This window comes from Acipenser ruthenus, chromosome 35 (genome assembly GCF_902713425.1).
Source record: "Acipenser ruthenus chromosome 35, fAciRut3.2 maternal haplotype, whole genome shotgun sequence".
Lineage (NCBI taxonomy): Eukaryota > Metazoa > Chordata > Actinopteri > Acipenseriformes > Acipenseridae > Acipenser > Acipenser ruthenus.
This window is the reverse complement of record NC_081223.1, coordinates 6,275,950-6,294,182: the sequence shown is the minus strand read 5'-3', so window position 1 is coordinate 6,294,182 and position 18,233 is coordinate 6,275,950. Positions and strand designations below refer to the sequence as shown.

Here is an 18,233-nt window from a genome sequence, read left to right as displayed (position 1 = left end):
ATAGAAAAGGCTTTAATTTAAATGGGTTTTCATTAGTTAATTCACTGATGTACTATATTTTCACAGACTCCCCACTAATTTAGTCTCATTCCAAATGAAAGAAAGCTGCTTTTTCCAATCTTTCTCAAAACAACATGTCAATACAAGAGTCATGTGTTTCTCAGTGAGCTGGAATCACCATGGCAATGGAGTGTGATCAGTCACTGTGTGCGCCCTTTCACAAACATCAAACAAAATCAATCAATAAAGAAATCAATACACGAGTGTGATGGAAATAGAATGAGTTCTGGTTGTAAATCTCCCTCTTGACCTGTGAGGATACAAAGTAGCGAAAGGGAAAGGCTTTGGACGGGTTGGCCTGACAGTTCATTCCCTGGGTCGGGAAGTCAATCAGCCTGGAAAAAGACGAGACTCCAGTGCGGGAATGTATTGACCTGGAAGGTAAACGAGGTAGCAGCTGCAGGCAATAAAATCAGCTGCAATCGTTTACCAAGGGGTCATGCATAACCGCATAAAAGGGGCTGGAGAATCTTTTCCTTCGTTTTTGGTTTTGAAATAGACCCAGAAGGACCCGTGCACTGTGTATTAAGAATATTGTTAGTTTTTGTTTTGTTTGTCTTGTCTATAATTGCTATTTGTGTGTTTATAGACAGCTAACACGTTCTGGAGCTGTTAGTAAGAGCCAGCACTGAACCCGGAACAGCACTGCACTATTTGTCACTCTTTAACCTGTATCACCCACCACGAGCACTACAGCACGCACCCAGGACTGGTGACCGTGGTTGTATATTGTGGGAGAGATGCTGTGTTTATTGTTTAGGGCTGCAATCCCTGTTACTGTACTCCGTGTTTTACGCATCGCTTATTATTTGGTCACCAGACCTGGATTATAACTAAAAATAAAACGTATATTTTTCCATACCGGATTACAAATCTCTTCCGTTTATTCCTGCACTGCATCACCTCTGCACCTGTTCATAATCAGCAACCACTTTGCCACAAGGAGTTTGATACCTTTTCCCCTGGCTTGTTAAATATCATTCTGATTGACATAATGAAAACACACTCCTAGCAGCTTGCTCAAGGTACATCTTGAAAAGGCCTGTGAAAGACAGTGAAGTGGATGTCCAATTTATAACAGTAAGAAGCAGTCAAAATGTGACCAATGAAAAGAAAAATGACAGGTCCATTACTTCTACAGCAGCAGCAGCAGCACGTGGGAAGGTATACCACTAGGGGTAGGGCACTACATACCCTTTAATACACAATAGCATTGAAATGATGACAGAAACAGAAATATTACTGTCAGTTTAGACAAACAGATCAGTTATATTAGACAGCAGTGATATACTGATAGCTTTGACTGGGGGAAAAATAGAAGAAAACAGTCAAAGTGAACCCGACCCTATCAATTGCACTGGTGCTCACTCACGGCTCAGATCCCCTCTATCTGTGACAGCAGCAGCAGCAGCAGGATTTGTAGAAAGGAAGCTGCTTTGTATACCGGTGCCTGCCTCACTGCTCCAAACACTTTGAGACACACAGTATTGATGAGTCACTGCTCAGCCCTTTCAGAGTCACTGAAACACACAGTACAATGATGCCATTGCTTCTACTGCTGGGGACACGGGGGCTCTTTGCTCAAGGTGATAATTAAATAGTTATTTATAAATCTGAAAGCTTGACTGGAGTTCATTTTAAACAGAACTTTTCATTGAAGTAAATCTGTCTAGCCGCTTCTGTACATTTTGTTTGTATTCTAACACAACACTATTTAATTTGACTCTTGCATTATTATTTTATAATCATTTTTTGTTGTATTCTTTCTCCAGAGTCCAGTGCAGACGTTGTTCTGACTCCGTCTCCAACAGCTCAGTCTGTTCTCCAGGACACACGGTCTCTATCCGCTGTACAGCCAGCAGCTTTGTTAGTACCAGCTCCATCCACTGGTACCTGCAGAAACCTGACTCCTGATTTATTCTACTTCTAACCGTCACTCTGGGACTCCAGCTCCATTCAGTGGCAGTGGATCAGGGACACAGTTTACACTGAGCATCAGTGGAGTGCAGCCTGAAGATGCAGGAGATTATTACTGTCAGCAGGGCAATAGCTACACATTCACACAGTGATACACGTCCGTACAAAAACCTCCCTCAGCTCTGCAGGAACTGCTCTGGCTCATAGACAGTAACCACAGGGGCTGAGGCTGAGAGCAGCTGCAGAGCTGCTACAGTCGGACTGCACAGAGCTGGGTTTGATTAGGCTGTGTCAGTGGTATAGCCTGGATTCAAACCAGCGCTCTCTGGGCTATAGGGCACATCCTGCACTCCGGCACAGTGCCTTTGCTGAATGCTCCACTCAGGAGCCCCTGAATTTTATAATTTTTAGAAGTTTTTTTTTTTATTTTATTAAGTAAGCAATATTAATAAAATAATTTCAGTATGAATGTAAAATGTTGTTTAATGACAGTGATGACATTTGAATGTGTCCAACGTGAAAGATCATTTAAAGAAAGACCAGGTCAATGATCTAGTCTTAGAGCCCACCGTGGGGGACATTAGTGCTGCTATTACTTAACAATGTGAGGAAGTAAACAATAATCTATTTGCTTTACTTCATTCTTTTTCTTGTTTTCATCATTTAAAAACCTGCATACAGAAGAGATGTGTTCATACTCAGAAAAGTAGTCCAAAGAGTTTGATGATAAAAACAGCATTTTAATGACAAAGAGCAATTAATTTGACCTCCGAGAGACACACAGCAGATATTAATAGTGACCACAAGAGGGAGCCAGAGCACCACTGCTGTCCATAATGTAACAACACAGTAATAAGACTATTGAAATAGGCAGTAGCAGTTACCTCCCCAGTCAGCCCAGTTCTCCCATTGTTAACACAAGGCTCCTCACACCCAGTCATCTAAACATTCCAGTGTGGGTCTGTGTCTGGAGGAAGGAGCTGCTCACAGTGATGCATGCAGGGAAACACTGACTCTAAAATCTCAACCTGCAACTTCCACCCCTGACACTTCTAGTATATTTGTTGTCTTACATTTGATTTCTATAAGAATCCAGACTGACGCAGATAGTCAAAGTAAACAGCTTTTATTTCCCTAATCAAATACAGCTCATCGCTTAGCTTGTGCCCTGCTCGTTGTGTTATCTGGTTTTACACTTTGAATTTGCACAGGGTGGGGCTAGCAGCAACACACAGTCTAAAAGCGCATCTACATTTACTCTATTACAGCTGCCTTGTGCCATTCTATGCAAAATAATTAACAATAGCAGTTTGTTTCCTCCTTCAAAGGGTTTACCAGGAGAGCTGCTCTGTGATACAGCTGTAGCTCATAGCAATCGATGGAGCTGAATTCAGCATTCCTGGACTTCCAATAAGAGCATTTACACTGTGTCCTAAATTTGCATTGCGCATTTTACTTTGTAGTTTGGACATATCATTTTTTAATAGCTCTATTTATTAAAAAAAACTAAAAAAAAACAACAACAACACAGTGTTGAACATGAGCACTCAGATTCTGATCCAATCCGAAATTATGTCTTTCGTATTACAATGTGAGTGTGTGTCTCAGTCACTTCAATCATACAAAGAGCATTTCAAGAGGAGCGATAAAGTGGAGCGAAGCGATCAAAAAAAAGGCGCCAAGTTAGAAGCAAGAATTGTGTGAATCTTGGGCCCCAGCACCTTTCCAATTGTGCCTATTTGCTTGACAAGATTGGCCTAATTGCTTCTCCTAACTTGGATTTTTGCATTTGAGATCACCCCTTTAAACAGCTGTTTGTCGAACTTGTTTTTGTCATGGGATATATTTAATATAGGGAGGTAATCACTCCATAGTGGTTGGCTTTGTGCTAAGGGCGAGGTCGTTACACTAGTAAATTCCATTTAAGGATTTGTTCTGACTGTCTCCTCGGCTTGGGCAGCCACACTATTCAGCAGCACACTGCTGTGCTGAAATGCCAGGAAGCAAAATGGATAAAAGTTATTTTTATGCAGGAACATTATTTACATTTTCTTTTTTTTTTCTCTCCTATGTGAATTTGCTGGTGTGTAACAAGGGATCTTGACTGACTGAAACTCTTCCCACAATCAGAGCAGCAGTACGGTTTCTCTCCTGTGTGAACGCGCCGGTGTGAAACAAGGTGTCCCGACCGTCTGAAAGTCTTTCCACAGTCAGAGCAGCGGTATGGTTTCTCTCCTGTGTGAATACGCTGGTGTGCAGCAAAGGATGCCAAGTGACCGAAACTCTTCCCACAGTGAGAGCAGTGATACGGTTTCTCTCCTGTGTGAATGTGCCGGTGTACAGCAAAGGATGCTGAGTGACGGAAACTTTTCCCACAGTTAGAGCAGTGATACGGTTTCTCTCCTGAGTGAATTCGCTGGTGTGAAACAAGGTTTGCTAACGAACTGAAACTCTTCCCACAGTCAGAGCAATTAAACGTTTTTTCTCCTGTGTGAATCCGCTGATGTTTTCCAAGTTGTCCTGACTGACTGAAACTTTTACCACAGTCGGAGCAGTGATATGGCTTTACTCCTGTGTGAGTTCTCTGGTGTTTTACAAGGTCTGTTGAATCCCTGAAACTCTTCCCACAGTCAGAGCAGTAATATGGTTTCTCTCCTGTGTGAATTCACTGGTGTGTTACAAGTTGTCCTGATCGACTGAAACTCTTCCCACAGTCAGTGCAGTGATACGGTCTCTCTCCAGTGTGTATTCGCTGATGTATTAATAGGTGTTCTGACCGACTGAAACTCTTCCCACAGTCAGAACAGTGATATGGTTTCTCTCCTTTGTGAGTTCGCTTATGCAATTCAAAATTTCCAGACCGACTGAAACTCTTCCCACAGTGAGAACAGCGATAAGGTTTCTCTCCTGTGTGAATTCATTGGTGTTTTGAAAGGTCTCCTGAGTTCCTGAAACTCTTTCCACAGTCAGAGCAGCAATGCGGTTTCTCTCCTGTGTGAATTCGCTGGTGTGCTGTACGGTGTCCTGATGACTTGAACCTCTTTCCACAGTCAGAGCAGCGATAGGGTTTCTCTCCTGTGTGAATTCGCTGGTGTATCACAAGGTCTCCTGAGTGCCTGAAACTCTTTCCACAGTCAGAGCAGTGATACGGTTTCTCTCCTCTGGTATTTTTTAATTTCTCTCCCCTCAGTATTTTTAAATTCCTTAACTGGGTCCTTGCTTTAACTGCTGGACTGGAACCTGGAAAAAACAAACAGGAGAGAAAAATCAGAGACGGTTTTAAGTAAGAAATGCAGCAAATGTTCCTTCCTCATTATGTCGTTTCATGACCTTTTCTGGGTTAGGTAGTGTAGGTAACTGTAGTGTAGTCCGCACCAGGGAGGCTGCAAAACTGATTTGATTTCATCCATCTGAACGCATGAAGGAACCTTCTAACCTCTCTTTAACTGAACTTTAGAGGAATACTAAGGATGAGTGAGTATAAGTTTAATTTATTCATCACAGGAATAGTAACCTACTATACTGTTTTTTCTGGTGTTGTTGATTATTGTTTATTATTTGTCAAAAAGGGTTGCAATGGGTACCTATCTGTTATTAATACTAGCCCGATCAGCTAGATTAGGATAGGGAGATTGTAGGAGGTAACAGAGCTGTACATTTCTACGAGGAATCTGTGCACTCTGATTCTGGGGCCCTGTGCCGATCTCGGAAGGTTTGATCAGGAGAGTCAGCCTAGAACTTTTAGTCTTTTTCGAAAAACAGATTTAAGGGGTGGTGTAAAGTAGACAGAGATTGGGTATTTGAAATACTATACCAGAGTTGCCAGGTCCGCGGTTTTCCTTTAAAAAGACAGCCGCGGGAAATATTTAGGAGTCGCTGGTTGCTACTTTTTGGGCTACTTTCAAGAGGTCTCGTGGTTTTTTGGGCTAGTTTACTTTATACATATAAAAAAGAATAACTTTATTAAAAATGTATAAACTTTTGCAGCCTACCCGCCGCAGTGCACACAAACTATGTAAAACTTTGTTTCCCAATAAAATAACATATTGCGCATGACCACAACCACCACTGCGCATGACCATGCGAGTGAACAGGAGTGAGAGACGAATGATTGTGTTAATTGACAGTGAAAAGCAGCCATTTTAAGAAACAGGGTAGAAACATCGAAACCGCTAAAAAGCAGGAAAAATAAAGAAGTAATCTAAATACTGAAAAAATACTGCAAAGACTGAGAAAGAAAAAGGGTTACAAGCATGGATTAGCCGTGTACCTGGCGATGACTCAAAAGCAGCGTGTAGGTACTGTAAATGTGAAGTGCGAGCGCATCACAGCGATCTGTTAGCTCACAGTAAGACAGAGAAACATATTAGAAATGCAGCTCCCTATTCAAATACAAGAAGCTTATTTGACACAGGATTTAAGAAACAAGTTGACAATTCCATTAAAATATGTGAGTTGAATCTGGCAGCCCATATTGCTTGCCTTTCCAGCATCCACACCGTAGATCATTTGGGATGCATAGTCAGGGAAGTTGTACAGAAGGATATTAGTCTTCATAGAACAAAATGCTCAGCACTTATAAAATGTGTCATCGGGCCCATTGTTCATCAGGAGATGCTTGAAGACATCGCCAAAGAGCCACACTCTCTAATTGTGGATGAAAGCACAGACATCAGTGCAAACAAGCAACTCTGTGTGGTGTTCAGGTACTTCAGCAGAAAACTTGAACGTATCGTGACATCATTTGCCGGGATTGTTAGCTTGCCAGCCGGTGATTCTCACAGCATTGCAACAGCCTTGTTCAAATTCTTAAAGGAAAACAAACGAAGTGGAAAGATGCATTGGTCTGGCAACAGACGGTTGCAATACAATGTGTGGGAAAAATAATTCGGTACTAACAAAGTTAAGGGAGGTGAATCCAAAAATTGTGTACATCAAGTGTGTTTGTCATTCACTGCAGCTCTGTGCATCAAAAGCAATGGACGTACTTCCTCGAAACATCGAGTACATGGTATCACAGACGTACTCGTGGTTTTCCCACAGCACTCAGCGTCAAAAGAAGTACCGCGATCTCTATGCCACCATTAATGTTGGAGAAGCCCCGCTGAAGATTTTGCAGCTTTCTGACACAAGATGGCTTGCAATTAGCCAGTGTGTTGATCGAGTGCTTTCTCAGTATGAAGAGCTAAAGTTGCACTTTCAGCTTACAAAGGACACTGAAAGGAATTACAATGCTGAACTGCTGTACCAGATGCATTCAGTCCGCGTAAACAGAATGTATCTGGGTTTTTTTCAGCCCCTCGTCACTGAGGTCAACAGAATAAACAAGCTGTTTCAGCTTGACGGTGCCAATCCAGCGAAACCTCTTGCTGATTTAATGACATTTTACCGCAGTTTGATCCAACGAATCATGAAACCTCACGATTTTCCAACATGGTCATCTGTAATGGATTTTGACATAACGTCCGACAGAAACAGCTTGCCACTTTCAGCAGTGGACTTCGGGATCAAGTTCCAGTTAGAACTGTCAGAATCAAAGATCGAACCTCAGAAAGCAGAGGATATCAAACGCAGATGCAGAGATTACATGTTCGAGTTTCTGAAAGAGATCAAACAAAGATTGCCTCCTAATATCCAGCAACTTGAGTCACTTACCGTTCTCAGCCCAACTGTTGTACTCAGTTCCAAAAAGCCACAGCTCGCAAATTTATCATTTTTGCCACTTTACAATGGAGATCTTGGCAAACTCGAACAGCAATGGCGAGCTTTGAACAATGTACACTGGGAGCACACTGAAGACAGCCAAATTAAAGAGTTCTGGGTTGAAGTGGCTAAACACTCCGATGCAGCTGGTGATAAAGATTTCACTGAGCTTGGTCTTTTTGCCTTATCTCTTTTAGCCCTACCATTTAGCAATGCATCAGTGGAACGTGCTTTTTCACAAATGGCCCTAATCAAAACCAAACTAAGGACCCGCATGCAAGAGAAATTGTTGGAAAACATTCTTAGGGTCAGAGCATATATGCAGCGTAATAAGTGTTGCTGCAACCAATTTCAGCCATCCAAAGCAATGCTGTCACTGTTTACAGGCGACATATATGAAGCAAATAACGCAGAAGATGGTGCAGACTCAGAGGAGCTTTTTTGAAACTAATATTATATATATATATATATATATATATATATATATATATATATATATATATATATATATATATATATATATATATAAAAGTAAAAATGTTTTATTTGGTACATACTTTTTTCTTTGTACATTTAAAATTGACTTGAGATACACCTGCGTGATGATAACAGCTGGCCCTTACACGAGGAGTTTGAAGGTAAGAGGTTAAAAATGTTTTTTTTTATGTGTTATTTCAATGCATGGGGCATACTTTCAATTAACTTTTGTGTTTGCAAAAAAGAGCCAACAACTTGCCTTTTTTAATTTGTTAGGTGTATTTAATTGATGTGGATGTTTAATTGATTTAAATGATGTGATCATCTAATTAGATTGGTGGCATAACTTTAAAAGATTGAACTGTTTTCTTCTTTGGGAAACAGTAGCAGCATTGAAGGATAGGGCTACATGTTAATGGTAATAAGCTTGGTTTCAGTAAAAAAAACAAATGAGGCTAGTTTTGAAGTGACTTTGGGCTATAAACACTGTAGAAATCTGGCAACCCTGTACTATACAGAGTATAATGGTCCTGATCCCATTCTGGTTGCGAAGACCAGGGAGTCAAGTTGTTATTGCTAATTTCCTGAGAGGGACTGTACATACAGTTAAGCTTGCCTATGCTGGGGGGTTCCCGAGTGGCGCATCCAGTAAAGGCGCTCCACGTGAGTGCAAGATGCGCTCTATAGTCTGCAAGTCGCGAGTTTGAATCTAGGCTATTCCTTTGCCGATCGAGGACGGGAGCTTCCAAGGGGCGGCGCACAATTGGCCGAGCGTCGCCCGGGGGGAGGGAGGGCTTAGGTCGGTCAGGGTGTCTCGGCTCACCGCGCACCAGTGACCCCTGTATTCTGGCCGGGCGCCTGAGGGCTTGCCTGTAAGCTGACCGAGAGCTGCGTTGTCCTCCGACGCTGTAGCTCTTGGGTGGCTGCATGGTGAGTCTGCAGTGTGAAAAAAAGCGGTCGGCTTGATGGCACACGCTTCGGAGGACAGCGTGTGTTCATCTTCAACCTCCCGAGTCAGCGCAGGGGTGGTAGCGGTGAGCCAAGCGTAATAAAATAATTGGCCATTCCAAATTGGGAGAAAATAATAAATTACTGGCAACGACTAAGTTTATAAAAAAAATAAAAAAAGCTTGCCTATGTTGAGAGTAATTGAACATGCAAATGGGAAAGGCTAGCCTAGGTTGCAAGAGAACCCAGAGAGTCATTTGTTAGATTGGGTTGCAGGAGAAACCAGAGAGCAGTTGAATGCACAATAAGCTTGTCAAGGTTACAGGAGTTTTCTGGGAGTAATTGTGTGTACGATAACCTTGTTTGTTGATTGTAAATGAGAGAGTAATTGGAAATAAACTCATTGATTATATGTTGATTCACAAATCTGCTGTATAAAAATAGAATAAATGAATAAGGGTGATTGAATATTAACTCCAATATATCGGAGGACAAACCCGCCGATTAGCAATAAAGATCATTTTAAATCTGTGTATTAGAAATAAATGAATAAGAGTGATTGAATATTAAGTCTAGTATATCGGGGGGGGGGGGGGGTAAGCCTGCCGATTCGGAATAAAGTCATATTCCCCAATAGATGTCATATTAACCCTGTAGACCCCAGATTAAATACAGAACCCTCCTGTAGATTCCTGAGAATTTTGACCAACAGTGGCGATTCCACCTAAGTTTGATTCAAATAAACATAACTAAAAAAAACAAGTAAAATGTATAATTACAGGTTTTATTAATTCTAAACAGGACAAATTATTCTTTGAAACAACACCAGCCTTGACAGTTTGTGCAAAGCAGACAGCAGAGTGAAGAGATGGGTAAGACGAAAGGGCTTCCAGGTCGCGTCCGCCACTGAAAAGAAAGGAGACGAGAAGGAAGGAGGGGCTTCTGTTCCATTAGCCAGTAAAATAAGAAGAGGCGGAAAAGGCGGCGGGGCAGAAGAAGGCAGCTGCCATCCTGTTGGTCAGGAAAGAAGGAGCTCTCAGCCTAGCAGTCTAAAGGGGAGGAGCTACCGCCAGCCAAGTTACCAGAGAAGGAGGCGGAGCTCTCAGCCCAGCATTCTCAGGGGGAGGAGCTACCGCCAGCCCAGGAAGGGGGAATGGCAGTCATGTCAACCAGAGGGGGCGGAGCTATGGTTCCCACGGGGAGAGAAAGTGAGCCTGTCGGAGCGTCTGGAGCCGACAGCACCCGTGCCTGAGTGGCCGTTTGCCCCAGCAGCAGCAGAGGAGTGGCTGTTGTCACCACTAGCAGCAGTGTGGCCACTGCCACCACCACCACCGCCAGAGCGGGTGTTGCTGACCCTATGCCCTGCACTGCAGCCAGATGGGTTAGTGCTGCTACATGGGGACATGGGGCTTAAGGGAAAATGTGGTGGTTAAACGTGCGCCTTCTAACAGAAACCCAGGGGGCAACAATAGGATAAAATTAGAGACAGCGGTTAGCAGACGGCAGGGCATCCAGGTTAGAAAAGGCAGCCATGTCCGTCTGGTATTTGACAGGTGTCAGGGTCAGGGTTGGCTGGACTCTACAGCGAAAGTGGGAGGAATATGATCAGGCAGTTGTCAAATGATTGGGCTTTTAAAAGAGAACTGAGTGCCAGTCAGTGCCAAAGTCATAGTCTTCAATGTCAAGTGTCAAAATGCTTGAGTGATGTTATGGGAAACATATAAAAGTTCAAAATGTATGTGAATTGTTTTTGAAAAAAAAAAAAAAAAAAGTACCAGAAAACTCTGACTATTCAAAAAGGTCGCTGTAAGAGATAGCCGTCTCTTTTAAAGAAGAACATAACATTAAGTTTCATATTGCACACACTATAGCTTCTAGAGGGAGAGTGAATTAGAGGACTGGGAATGTTAATCAAATCTCTTAACTGTTTCATCGATTTTTACCTACATAATTGGGTACAATTTGGTTTCGACAAACAAATAAATACAATAAATTGAACTGTGTTTGGGATCTCAAGCTGTGTTGTACGGACTGTGTGAGAATGGAGAGAAAGATGTCCAGCTGCATTCTGGGACTACAGGCTCTCACCACACAGACACACACACACACACTCATTTCAATGCCCACTTTTTAAATAATATACTTTGAATACTTAGAAGTGATTAGGAAGAAAATAACATGAATTTGGTGATTGATTTTGCATAGAATTAATTAACACATAAAGCATTTTGTTGTAAGAATCATTTAAATTGTTTATTTCTTACTTTTGATAAACACTGAAAGACCTTGGCTGTTAACTCAATCTGGTAGTTATGGACATGTTCATTAAATTACATTGAAGTTTTACCCAATTAGCCAAATTTGATAAATTACTGTGGATGGTCTTTAGGAGCAGATCCATTACGATGTTTATCTACCAGTTCCATTGAGAAAGATCCATGAGAATAAATGCAATTCATATTACAAAAATTAAAAGTAATCTGAACATTTTAAAAGTAAGACACATTGACATTGTAATAAGAAAACAAGTTTTACTTTAGCCATTAACTAATTAATGGCTTGTAGACTGAGATTATGGAAAAGCTAATGATTAAAAACTTTTTACAAAAGTGGCCTTGGGCAGCAAATTGGACGGGACCACGTGAAATTATAGACACATGTGGCGAGGGGAATATGATGGTTTGTAAAAACAAGGAAACAGCCGACATATAAATGGTTTCATGTGGATTAGTGCAAATTGTTTAAAGGCTGATATTGTCTAGAATACATTCTAAATTAAAGTCTTAGACCTATATTTCAATGGGGAGGTTGGGGCAAAAGTCATGCAATATATATTTAAGGTTTTCAAATATTAACAAAGAATAAATCCTTCACTTGATTTTTCATTTCAGAAGCTGCTGTTCTGTGTGCATTGGTGAGCCTGCTAGCAGTCACTGAAATGCACCCTTTAGTCCAGATCCCTGTGTTCCCTCAATGAGAGATAAACAAGCCGATTACTGCTTTGCTATGAACTAAGATCTGGTGGAAGCAGTGATTAACAAACAAGGAGAACTCCACAGTGATGTTAACAGAGGGGAAGCGAGAACCCGCAATTGATACAGGCAGTACCTCCAGAACAAAATACTGATGAACAAAAACACATAAAACCTACTGCTTTGCCAAAGATTGGAGATGTCAAATCCCTAAAGAAAGAGGAACATGGAGGCTGGGTAATGACTTCATTCAAAGATTGGAGATGTCAAATCCCTAAAGAAAGAGGAACATGGAGGCTGGATAACGACTTCACTCAAAGATTGGAGATGTCAGATCCCTAAAGAAAGAGGAACATGGAGGCTGTGTAACAACTTCATTCAAAGATTGGAGATGTCAAATCCCTAAAGAAAGACGAACATGGAGGCTGGGTAATGACTTCATTCAATATCCATTGTTGTTGAAAAATTCCTAATGTGGGGGGGGGGGGGATCGGACATTCCCTTTAAGGAGTTGCGAATTCATCCCTTCAATGCAAAACACACTGGAACTTACTGGTTGCAATATACCACACAATAAACTTGGACCACTCTCAATGTGTTTCAGCTTTCATTTCTGAAACAAAAACCCATTATTATTGCCACGACCACGACCAAAACCACTGATACCACATAGTCCACAGACTACTCCAGGATCCGCAAACAGACTTGTGTTTACTCGTTTCAAAAAGACTACTGTTGAAAATGTTCAAATAATCAATGTTGACTGTGCTTATTAATGTTGATAGTTGGAAAAATATGCTAGAAATGTATTGTTTAAACGGCATTAGGGCTAACTCGAAAGTTATCCAGGGTGCCGTTTCCCAAAAGTAACTCGACCATCGTAACAGCAACGTGTCAAATCTGATGTGTTTCCCAAACACCGTCGTTAGTCAAGTAGCTCATGAATAGCATTGTGGGTTCACGAGCGGTCTGGGGTAATTGCGAGGAGACTTTGTGAGCACACAAGGGCTGCGGAGCACCACTTGAAGTGTGTGTGTTGAGGGCATCAAACATATACATTCTGGTTTAAGTTTAATAATTCTTGCTTTGAACAGTATATCGCGTTGCTTTGTGTTCAATTTATTGCATTTATAACAAATAAAAAGGGTAATTTTATTAAGAATAAAAAAGACCAGTATTTAATTGTATCATTTTGAAGCCAGGTTACCTTCAATTGCAATGTGTAAAATAAAGACGCATTATATGAGGGCAGAAGTGCAAAGTTTAGTAATACAAACTGTACATAAGATCATGATTTAAATGGAAATTGAAATAATATCTGGAAGATGCTGTTATCACAATACATAATGGTTACTCCCCATGACCCTGTAAAGGATTAAGCGGTTATGGAAATGGTTACTTGGATATACTGAACGGAGACATCACCACCAGGGGCCATAAGAAAAAACAAACTATTATTATTATTGCGCTGTAAGCCTAACCTACCTGCATTCTATATCTGGGATGGATTGAACTTATTATTACCAGTATTAGACCTATTATTATTTCATTACTTATCTTTATTAATAGACAACATTGATCTATATTTATAAACAAAAGTGCTAGTAGTTTATATCTTTAATTTACTTATTTGTATACAGAGCTTGTTTTTACTGTACCATCAGTTCAGGAGAGTCCAGTTAAGAAGAGAAAGATTGAGTTTGGCACGGTTGTTTTGTATCCCTTTTCACTGTAATAAACCCTCCATGCTTGATTCAAGTGGCCTGTTCGCATTTATATAACCCATGCCTGGTTGTCTAATCTTTTTAAACCCTTACAATATTACAGTATATTAACAATACACATTTTTATTTCTGCTTGTTCATTTTCCAAAGTTTCCTCGTCTATATAATCGCCAGGTCTCAAATAAATTGGCAGTCTCCAATAGGCGCTGGTCTGCTTGTGAGTTTTGTAAATAAATGCCTGGCCGTTTAATAGAAGTTTCACGGTATGTGTTAATGTCCATTTAACTGCTGTTAAATACTTTTGTACATGTCCGGCTACAGAGATTAGCACTGTCTCTCAGAGCCGGCCTTAGGGCAAGGCAAGCAAGGTGACCGCCTAGGAGGGCCCCACCCCCAAATTGTGTATATGACGTCTTGAAATGAATCCCGATTCAGACTCTTCACAATAATCACCTCCAAAATATATTGATTTCTGCTGACCAATATACTGTATGCACAGACTGACAAAGTGGATGTATTTCCTCATGTGTGTACTTGTTCTGCCATAACGCCATAACGGCCCTTTTATTGAAGGATGGGTCCTGATCATGACATGCTTTTATTAATTAGTAAAAAAAAATACTTTAAAAAAATAAATAAAACTCAAGCAAAAAAGTAAACCTACAAAAAGGACCCTTCACTACAGCATTCACACAGCGATATTACAGGCTCAGCTGCAATTTGGCAGCATACCTCCATTTACATAGAAGGCAGATCATGCAGTGTTAAAACATGCTGCCGGTGTGTCACACTTCAAAAGAATATACTGTATGCTGCACACATTAAATAGGGATTTGTTTTTTAAAAAACAAAAACATTCTGTTCTTCAAATCTGCAAGAGCACAAAACATAAAGTCTACCGGTAACTCACATTTCAGTATGTTGCTTAGACAAGTTAAACTGATAGTTTGTTTCAAACTTTTTGTGCCAAGTAACCATACACATAAAACAGTAGGCTACAGTATTTTAATTAAAGAATAAACCATTTTAGCCAGAACTCTAACTTATTCTAATAAATTAAACTTTGTTTTATAATATAAAGCAGAAATGCTGTTAACATATGGTATTTTTAACAGTATTTGTGTTTTTATCATTTATATTCTGAGGTGAAATTAAATATTTAAGCTATTTATTACCCAACCTGTGACATAAAATATACAATATTGTAGCCTACGCTGGTCAGACAGTTGGTTTCGAACTTCAGCCCCATGTCATCAGCTGCAGATGTGGGCAGGACCAGATTTCAGAACACGAAAAAATAAGGGGAGTTTTAGGACTGTACCAGTAACATCTATTACACACATTATAGGGTGTTACATACTGTCCTATATAAAATGTGGTGTCTGTTCACACTGAGAAAAATCTGCTTCACACCGGCACTGTGCCTCCACTGAACCACCTTGAGAGTGTCGCTGCATTTCCCAGCATTTCCCATTGACACTGAAAGTGATTCCGCATCAGTGCCGCCACAGACACAGTGATTTGCTTCAGTGTAGACAAGTATGTGAAATGAACCTGGATGCTAATGTGGAGCCCTGCTATCTGTTCTCAGCCTCTCAGTCACACTGTGGCCATCACTCAGTGTAGAATGACAATGTCACAGCTAGTCACTCACTCACCTGCTGGACTGCACTCTGAATGTGAGCTCTCGTCGTCCTGTCCACCTCCTTGCGTGCTGTTGGGAGAGCCTTCCTCTCCAGAGCCTTGCTTTCTCACATAGATTCTCTCCAGCACCACGCTACACTCCCGCAGGTGTACCGGACCCAGCTCAGTGGGGGCTGCTTTCAAGTCTTCAGATTCTTCCTTCCCTGGTTTCAAGAGTACCTCCTCTTTCAGGGGCTCCAGTTTAATACGCACCATTTCCAGCACCTCTTCTTTCATAGGAACTGGTTCTTCTGTCTGGGAGATCTCCAGTTCGTTGCGCTCAGCTTTAATTCCAAACACCACTGGCTTGATGCTGTCACAGGGCGTCTCACAGAGCTCCTGTTTAATGGGGAGGGCAGCCAGTCCAGTGAACTCCAGTCTAATGGGGACCAGTTCAAGTTTAGGGAGCTCCTCTTTAATCGGGACTGATTCCATCTTTAAACTGTCCACAGTATCAAATGGGGTTCTGCTCGGTAGCTGCCAAAAATAAAAAAAGAAAGATTATAAGTCCTGTCAAAGAGGTTTAAGTGGGGGCTCCTGACAGGCACACCCAGTAAAAGCGCTCGCCCGAGTGCAGTGGATTTGTATTTCACTTTCAGACACCAAAAACTTAAAAATACCAGAATTATTCTGATCTGACTCTTAAGGTGGATTTCACTTTTAAATCGCCACAAAACATGAAGATGTTTAATTTAAATTACTGATTGCGCGTGCGTCTATTAAAAAACACTCCTGCAAATTCGGCGAGTTTTCTGTTTAACCCTGAAGCAGAAATCGTGTTAACCATTGTATTACTTCTAAATGAACACACTTTATTGAAAATCACACATCCGGTACCACGAACTCAGCTCTTCCCAGAATCCCGCTCTCCAACATCTTCCTACCAGACTCCATCTCCCTGTAACAAAGGTTCCCACCGAGTAAGCGCTACAATTCATTGAATCACCAGACTGTTACATTTGCTTAGTTGCAGGTTAGTAATATTACGAAAGCACACAATTACTTTAATTGCTTGTTCTTATATCACTGACCAATATAAATCCAGGATTTTATGAAATGGTTAACAACTCACCCGCTACTAATCTTCAAAACTCAAACCCGCCGCAAATCTTGCGCTTTAAAATGATGCGTCCGGTTCAGTTGAGTTTTTGGAAACCAAGTTTTTTCTGGGGGCAGAACTAATGCTTTGCTTCTGATTGGTTACTCGCGAGTCTAAAATGTTTAATGGAACATTTGATTGGCCAGATTATGTGACAAAAAGCTGGTGGGGAAAGACTGGGAAACATTTAGGTGTGTCTGACTTTGCGGTTAGAACTACCCACTGAAATGCATAGAATTATATAAAATATTGTATAGAAGAACAGAAGCTGTATCAAACTACCGATATTTTATTTATTTTTTTTAATTTTGCAAGATTCGTACATATACAATATTTTAATACCAGTGTTTCCAAAGATGGTTTATTCAAGTTTTTCATGGCAATGCAGTGTTGGTGATACAGAGTGAGACTTGAGTTTAAAATATGTCTGCCTTGAGCAAGTGCAGGTCTGTGTCCATCCTGACCGAATCATCTGTCGAGCATAAACAAATAACCACTAAACCTACTGCTGCCCCTCGTCAGCGGAGTCCAATGACACATTTAGCCCTTTATCATTCATTACACAATACAACTGAGATCGGCTGTTTTAATAACGGTGTGTGGATTTCATTTCTGATTCTTTACGTGTTTGTTTTCCCTTCAGTGTAATGTTTGCTTTTCAGGTTGTGTGTGTGTGTGTGTGTGTGTGTGTGTGTGTGTGTGTGTCGTTTTATGGCCGTGCACATGCGTTTCTTATTTTTTTATTTGTTCTTACCCCGTGGTCAGTTTTGGTGTCGTTTAAATTTGGTATTTAGTCTACTGAAAGAACAACAGACGATAATCTTGTTTGAAGTTTGTCCGACCACCTGCAATTATCGAAATAAATAAAGTAATATGTAAATATTGGAATGAATAAATAAATACGTATGGGAATAAATACATTTATGTTGATATTTATGAATTCATTCATTCATTTTAAGCAATGCTTTTTTTCCTCGTGTAGCAGTATTCCGGTATTAATTACTATGAAACATACTAAACCACCACAGCTTTCCGCTTACGGCCATACCACCTTGAGAACGCCCGATCTCGTCTGATCTCGGAAGCTAAGCAAGGTCGGGCCTGGTTAGTACTTGGATGGGAGACCGCCTGGGAATACCAGGTGCTGTAAGCTTTTCTACCTACAGCTTGAAAGGGGGCGCTATTTCCATTTTTTGTTGACCCTTGCAAGGTCATAGGTAGAAGGAGAAATTAAAAAAAAATAACAACCATAGTTTCTGCACTCAGCATGTCAGAAAAACCCAGGTGATTTTTTCTAGTAAAATCTGCACTGGTTGACTTGGTATGGAATGCCCCATATATTAACATGGTGTGCACCTCAAATAGATGGAAGATTGGGTGCTTTAGTCTACTTTTTCTAACTTGGATTATAACTTATAATAATAAAAATGATGTTATCTCAATTTCAGACACATTTTTAAATGAGGAACTCAGAAGTCCCTGAATGAATTTGTATTTTTTATTAAGGATCAGCACATCAGCGTTATTGAAGGCAGTTTATTCTTCATTGTCTTGCCTCCTGTGTCATCCTTGTTACCCACCTGGTCTTCTTCATTCCTTATGTGTGCAGCAGCTCCCTGGCACACATGTCTCAACACTTATGGGCCAGTT

At 40.9% G+C, this 18,233-nt stretch overlaps 1 protein-coding gene and 1 non-coding gene across 3 annotated transcripts; one reads left to right on the top strand and one right to left on the bottom strand.

Annotated features, from left to right (window-relative positions):
- Window positions 1–2,696: 2,696 nt before the first annotated feature.
- LOC131696729 (zinc finger protein 23-like) lies at window positions 2,697–16,550 on the bottom strand. Of its 2 annotated transcripts, none has more exons than XM_059007743.1 (2): window positions 15,460–16,550; window positions 2,697–5,217 (listed from the first exon to the last, which is right to left on the bottom strand). In XM_059007743.1, exons 1-2 carry the CDS (start codon window positions 15,917–15,919, stop codon window positions 4,895–4,897), a joined length of 783 nt encoding a protein of 260 aa, XP_058863726.1. In that variant the 5' UTR covers window positions 15,920–16,550; the 3' UTR covers window positions 2,697–4,894. The 2 variants fall into 2 exon arrangements, with proteins under 2 accessions (XP_058863726.1, XP_058863727.1); XM_059007744.1 differs by having other exon boundaries at window positions 2,697–5,210; window positions 15,460–16,548.
- A 1,067-nt stretch (window positions 16,551–17,617) lies between these two features.
- Window positions 17,618–17,736, top strand: LOC131705420 (5S ribosomal RNA). Its single transcript, XR_009310377.1, has one exon. It is a non-coding gene; the product is annotated as a 5S ribosomal RNA (ribosomal RNA).
- The last annotated feature ends 497 nt before the right edge of the window (window positions 17,737–18,233 follow it).

Coding starts and splice junctions, on each gene's coding strand:
- LOC131696729 (XM_059007743.1), bottom strand. CDS start 15,919: ATGGAATCAGTCCCGATTAAAGAGGAGCTCCCTAAACTTGAACTGGTC. Junction 5,218..15,459: donor TTCAGAGTGCAGTCCAGCAG/GTGAGTGAGTGA, acceptor TGTTTTTTCCAG/GTTCCAGTCCAGCAGTTAAA.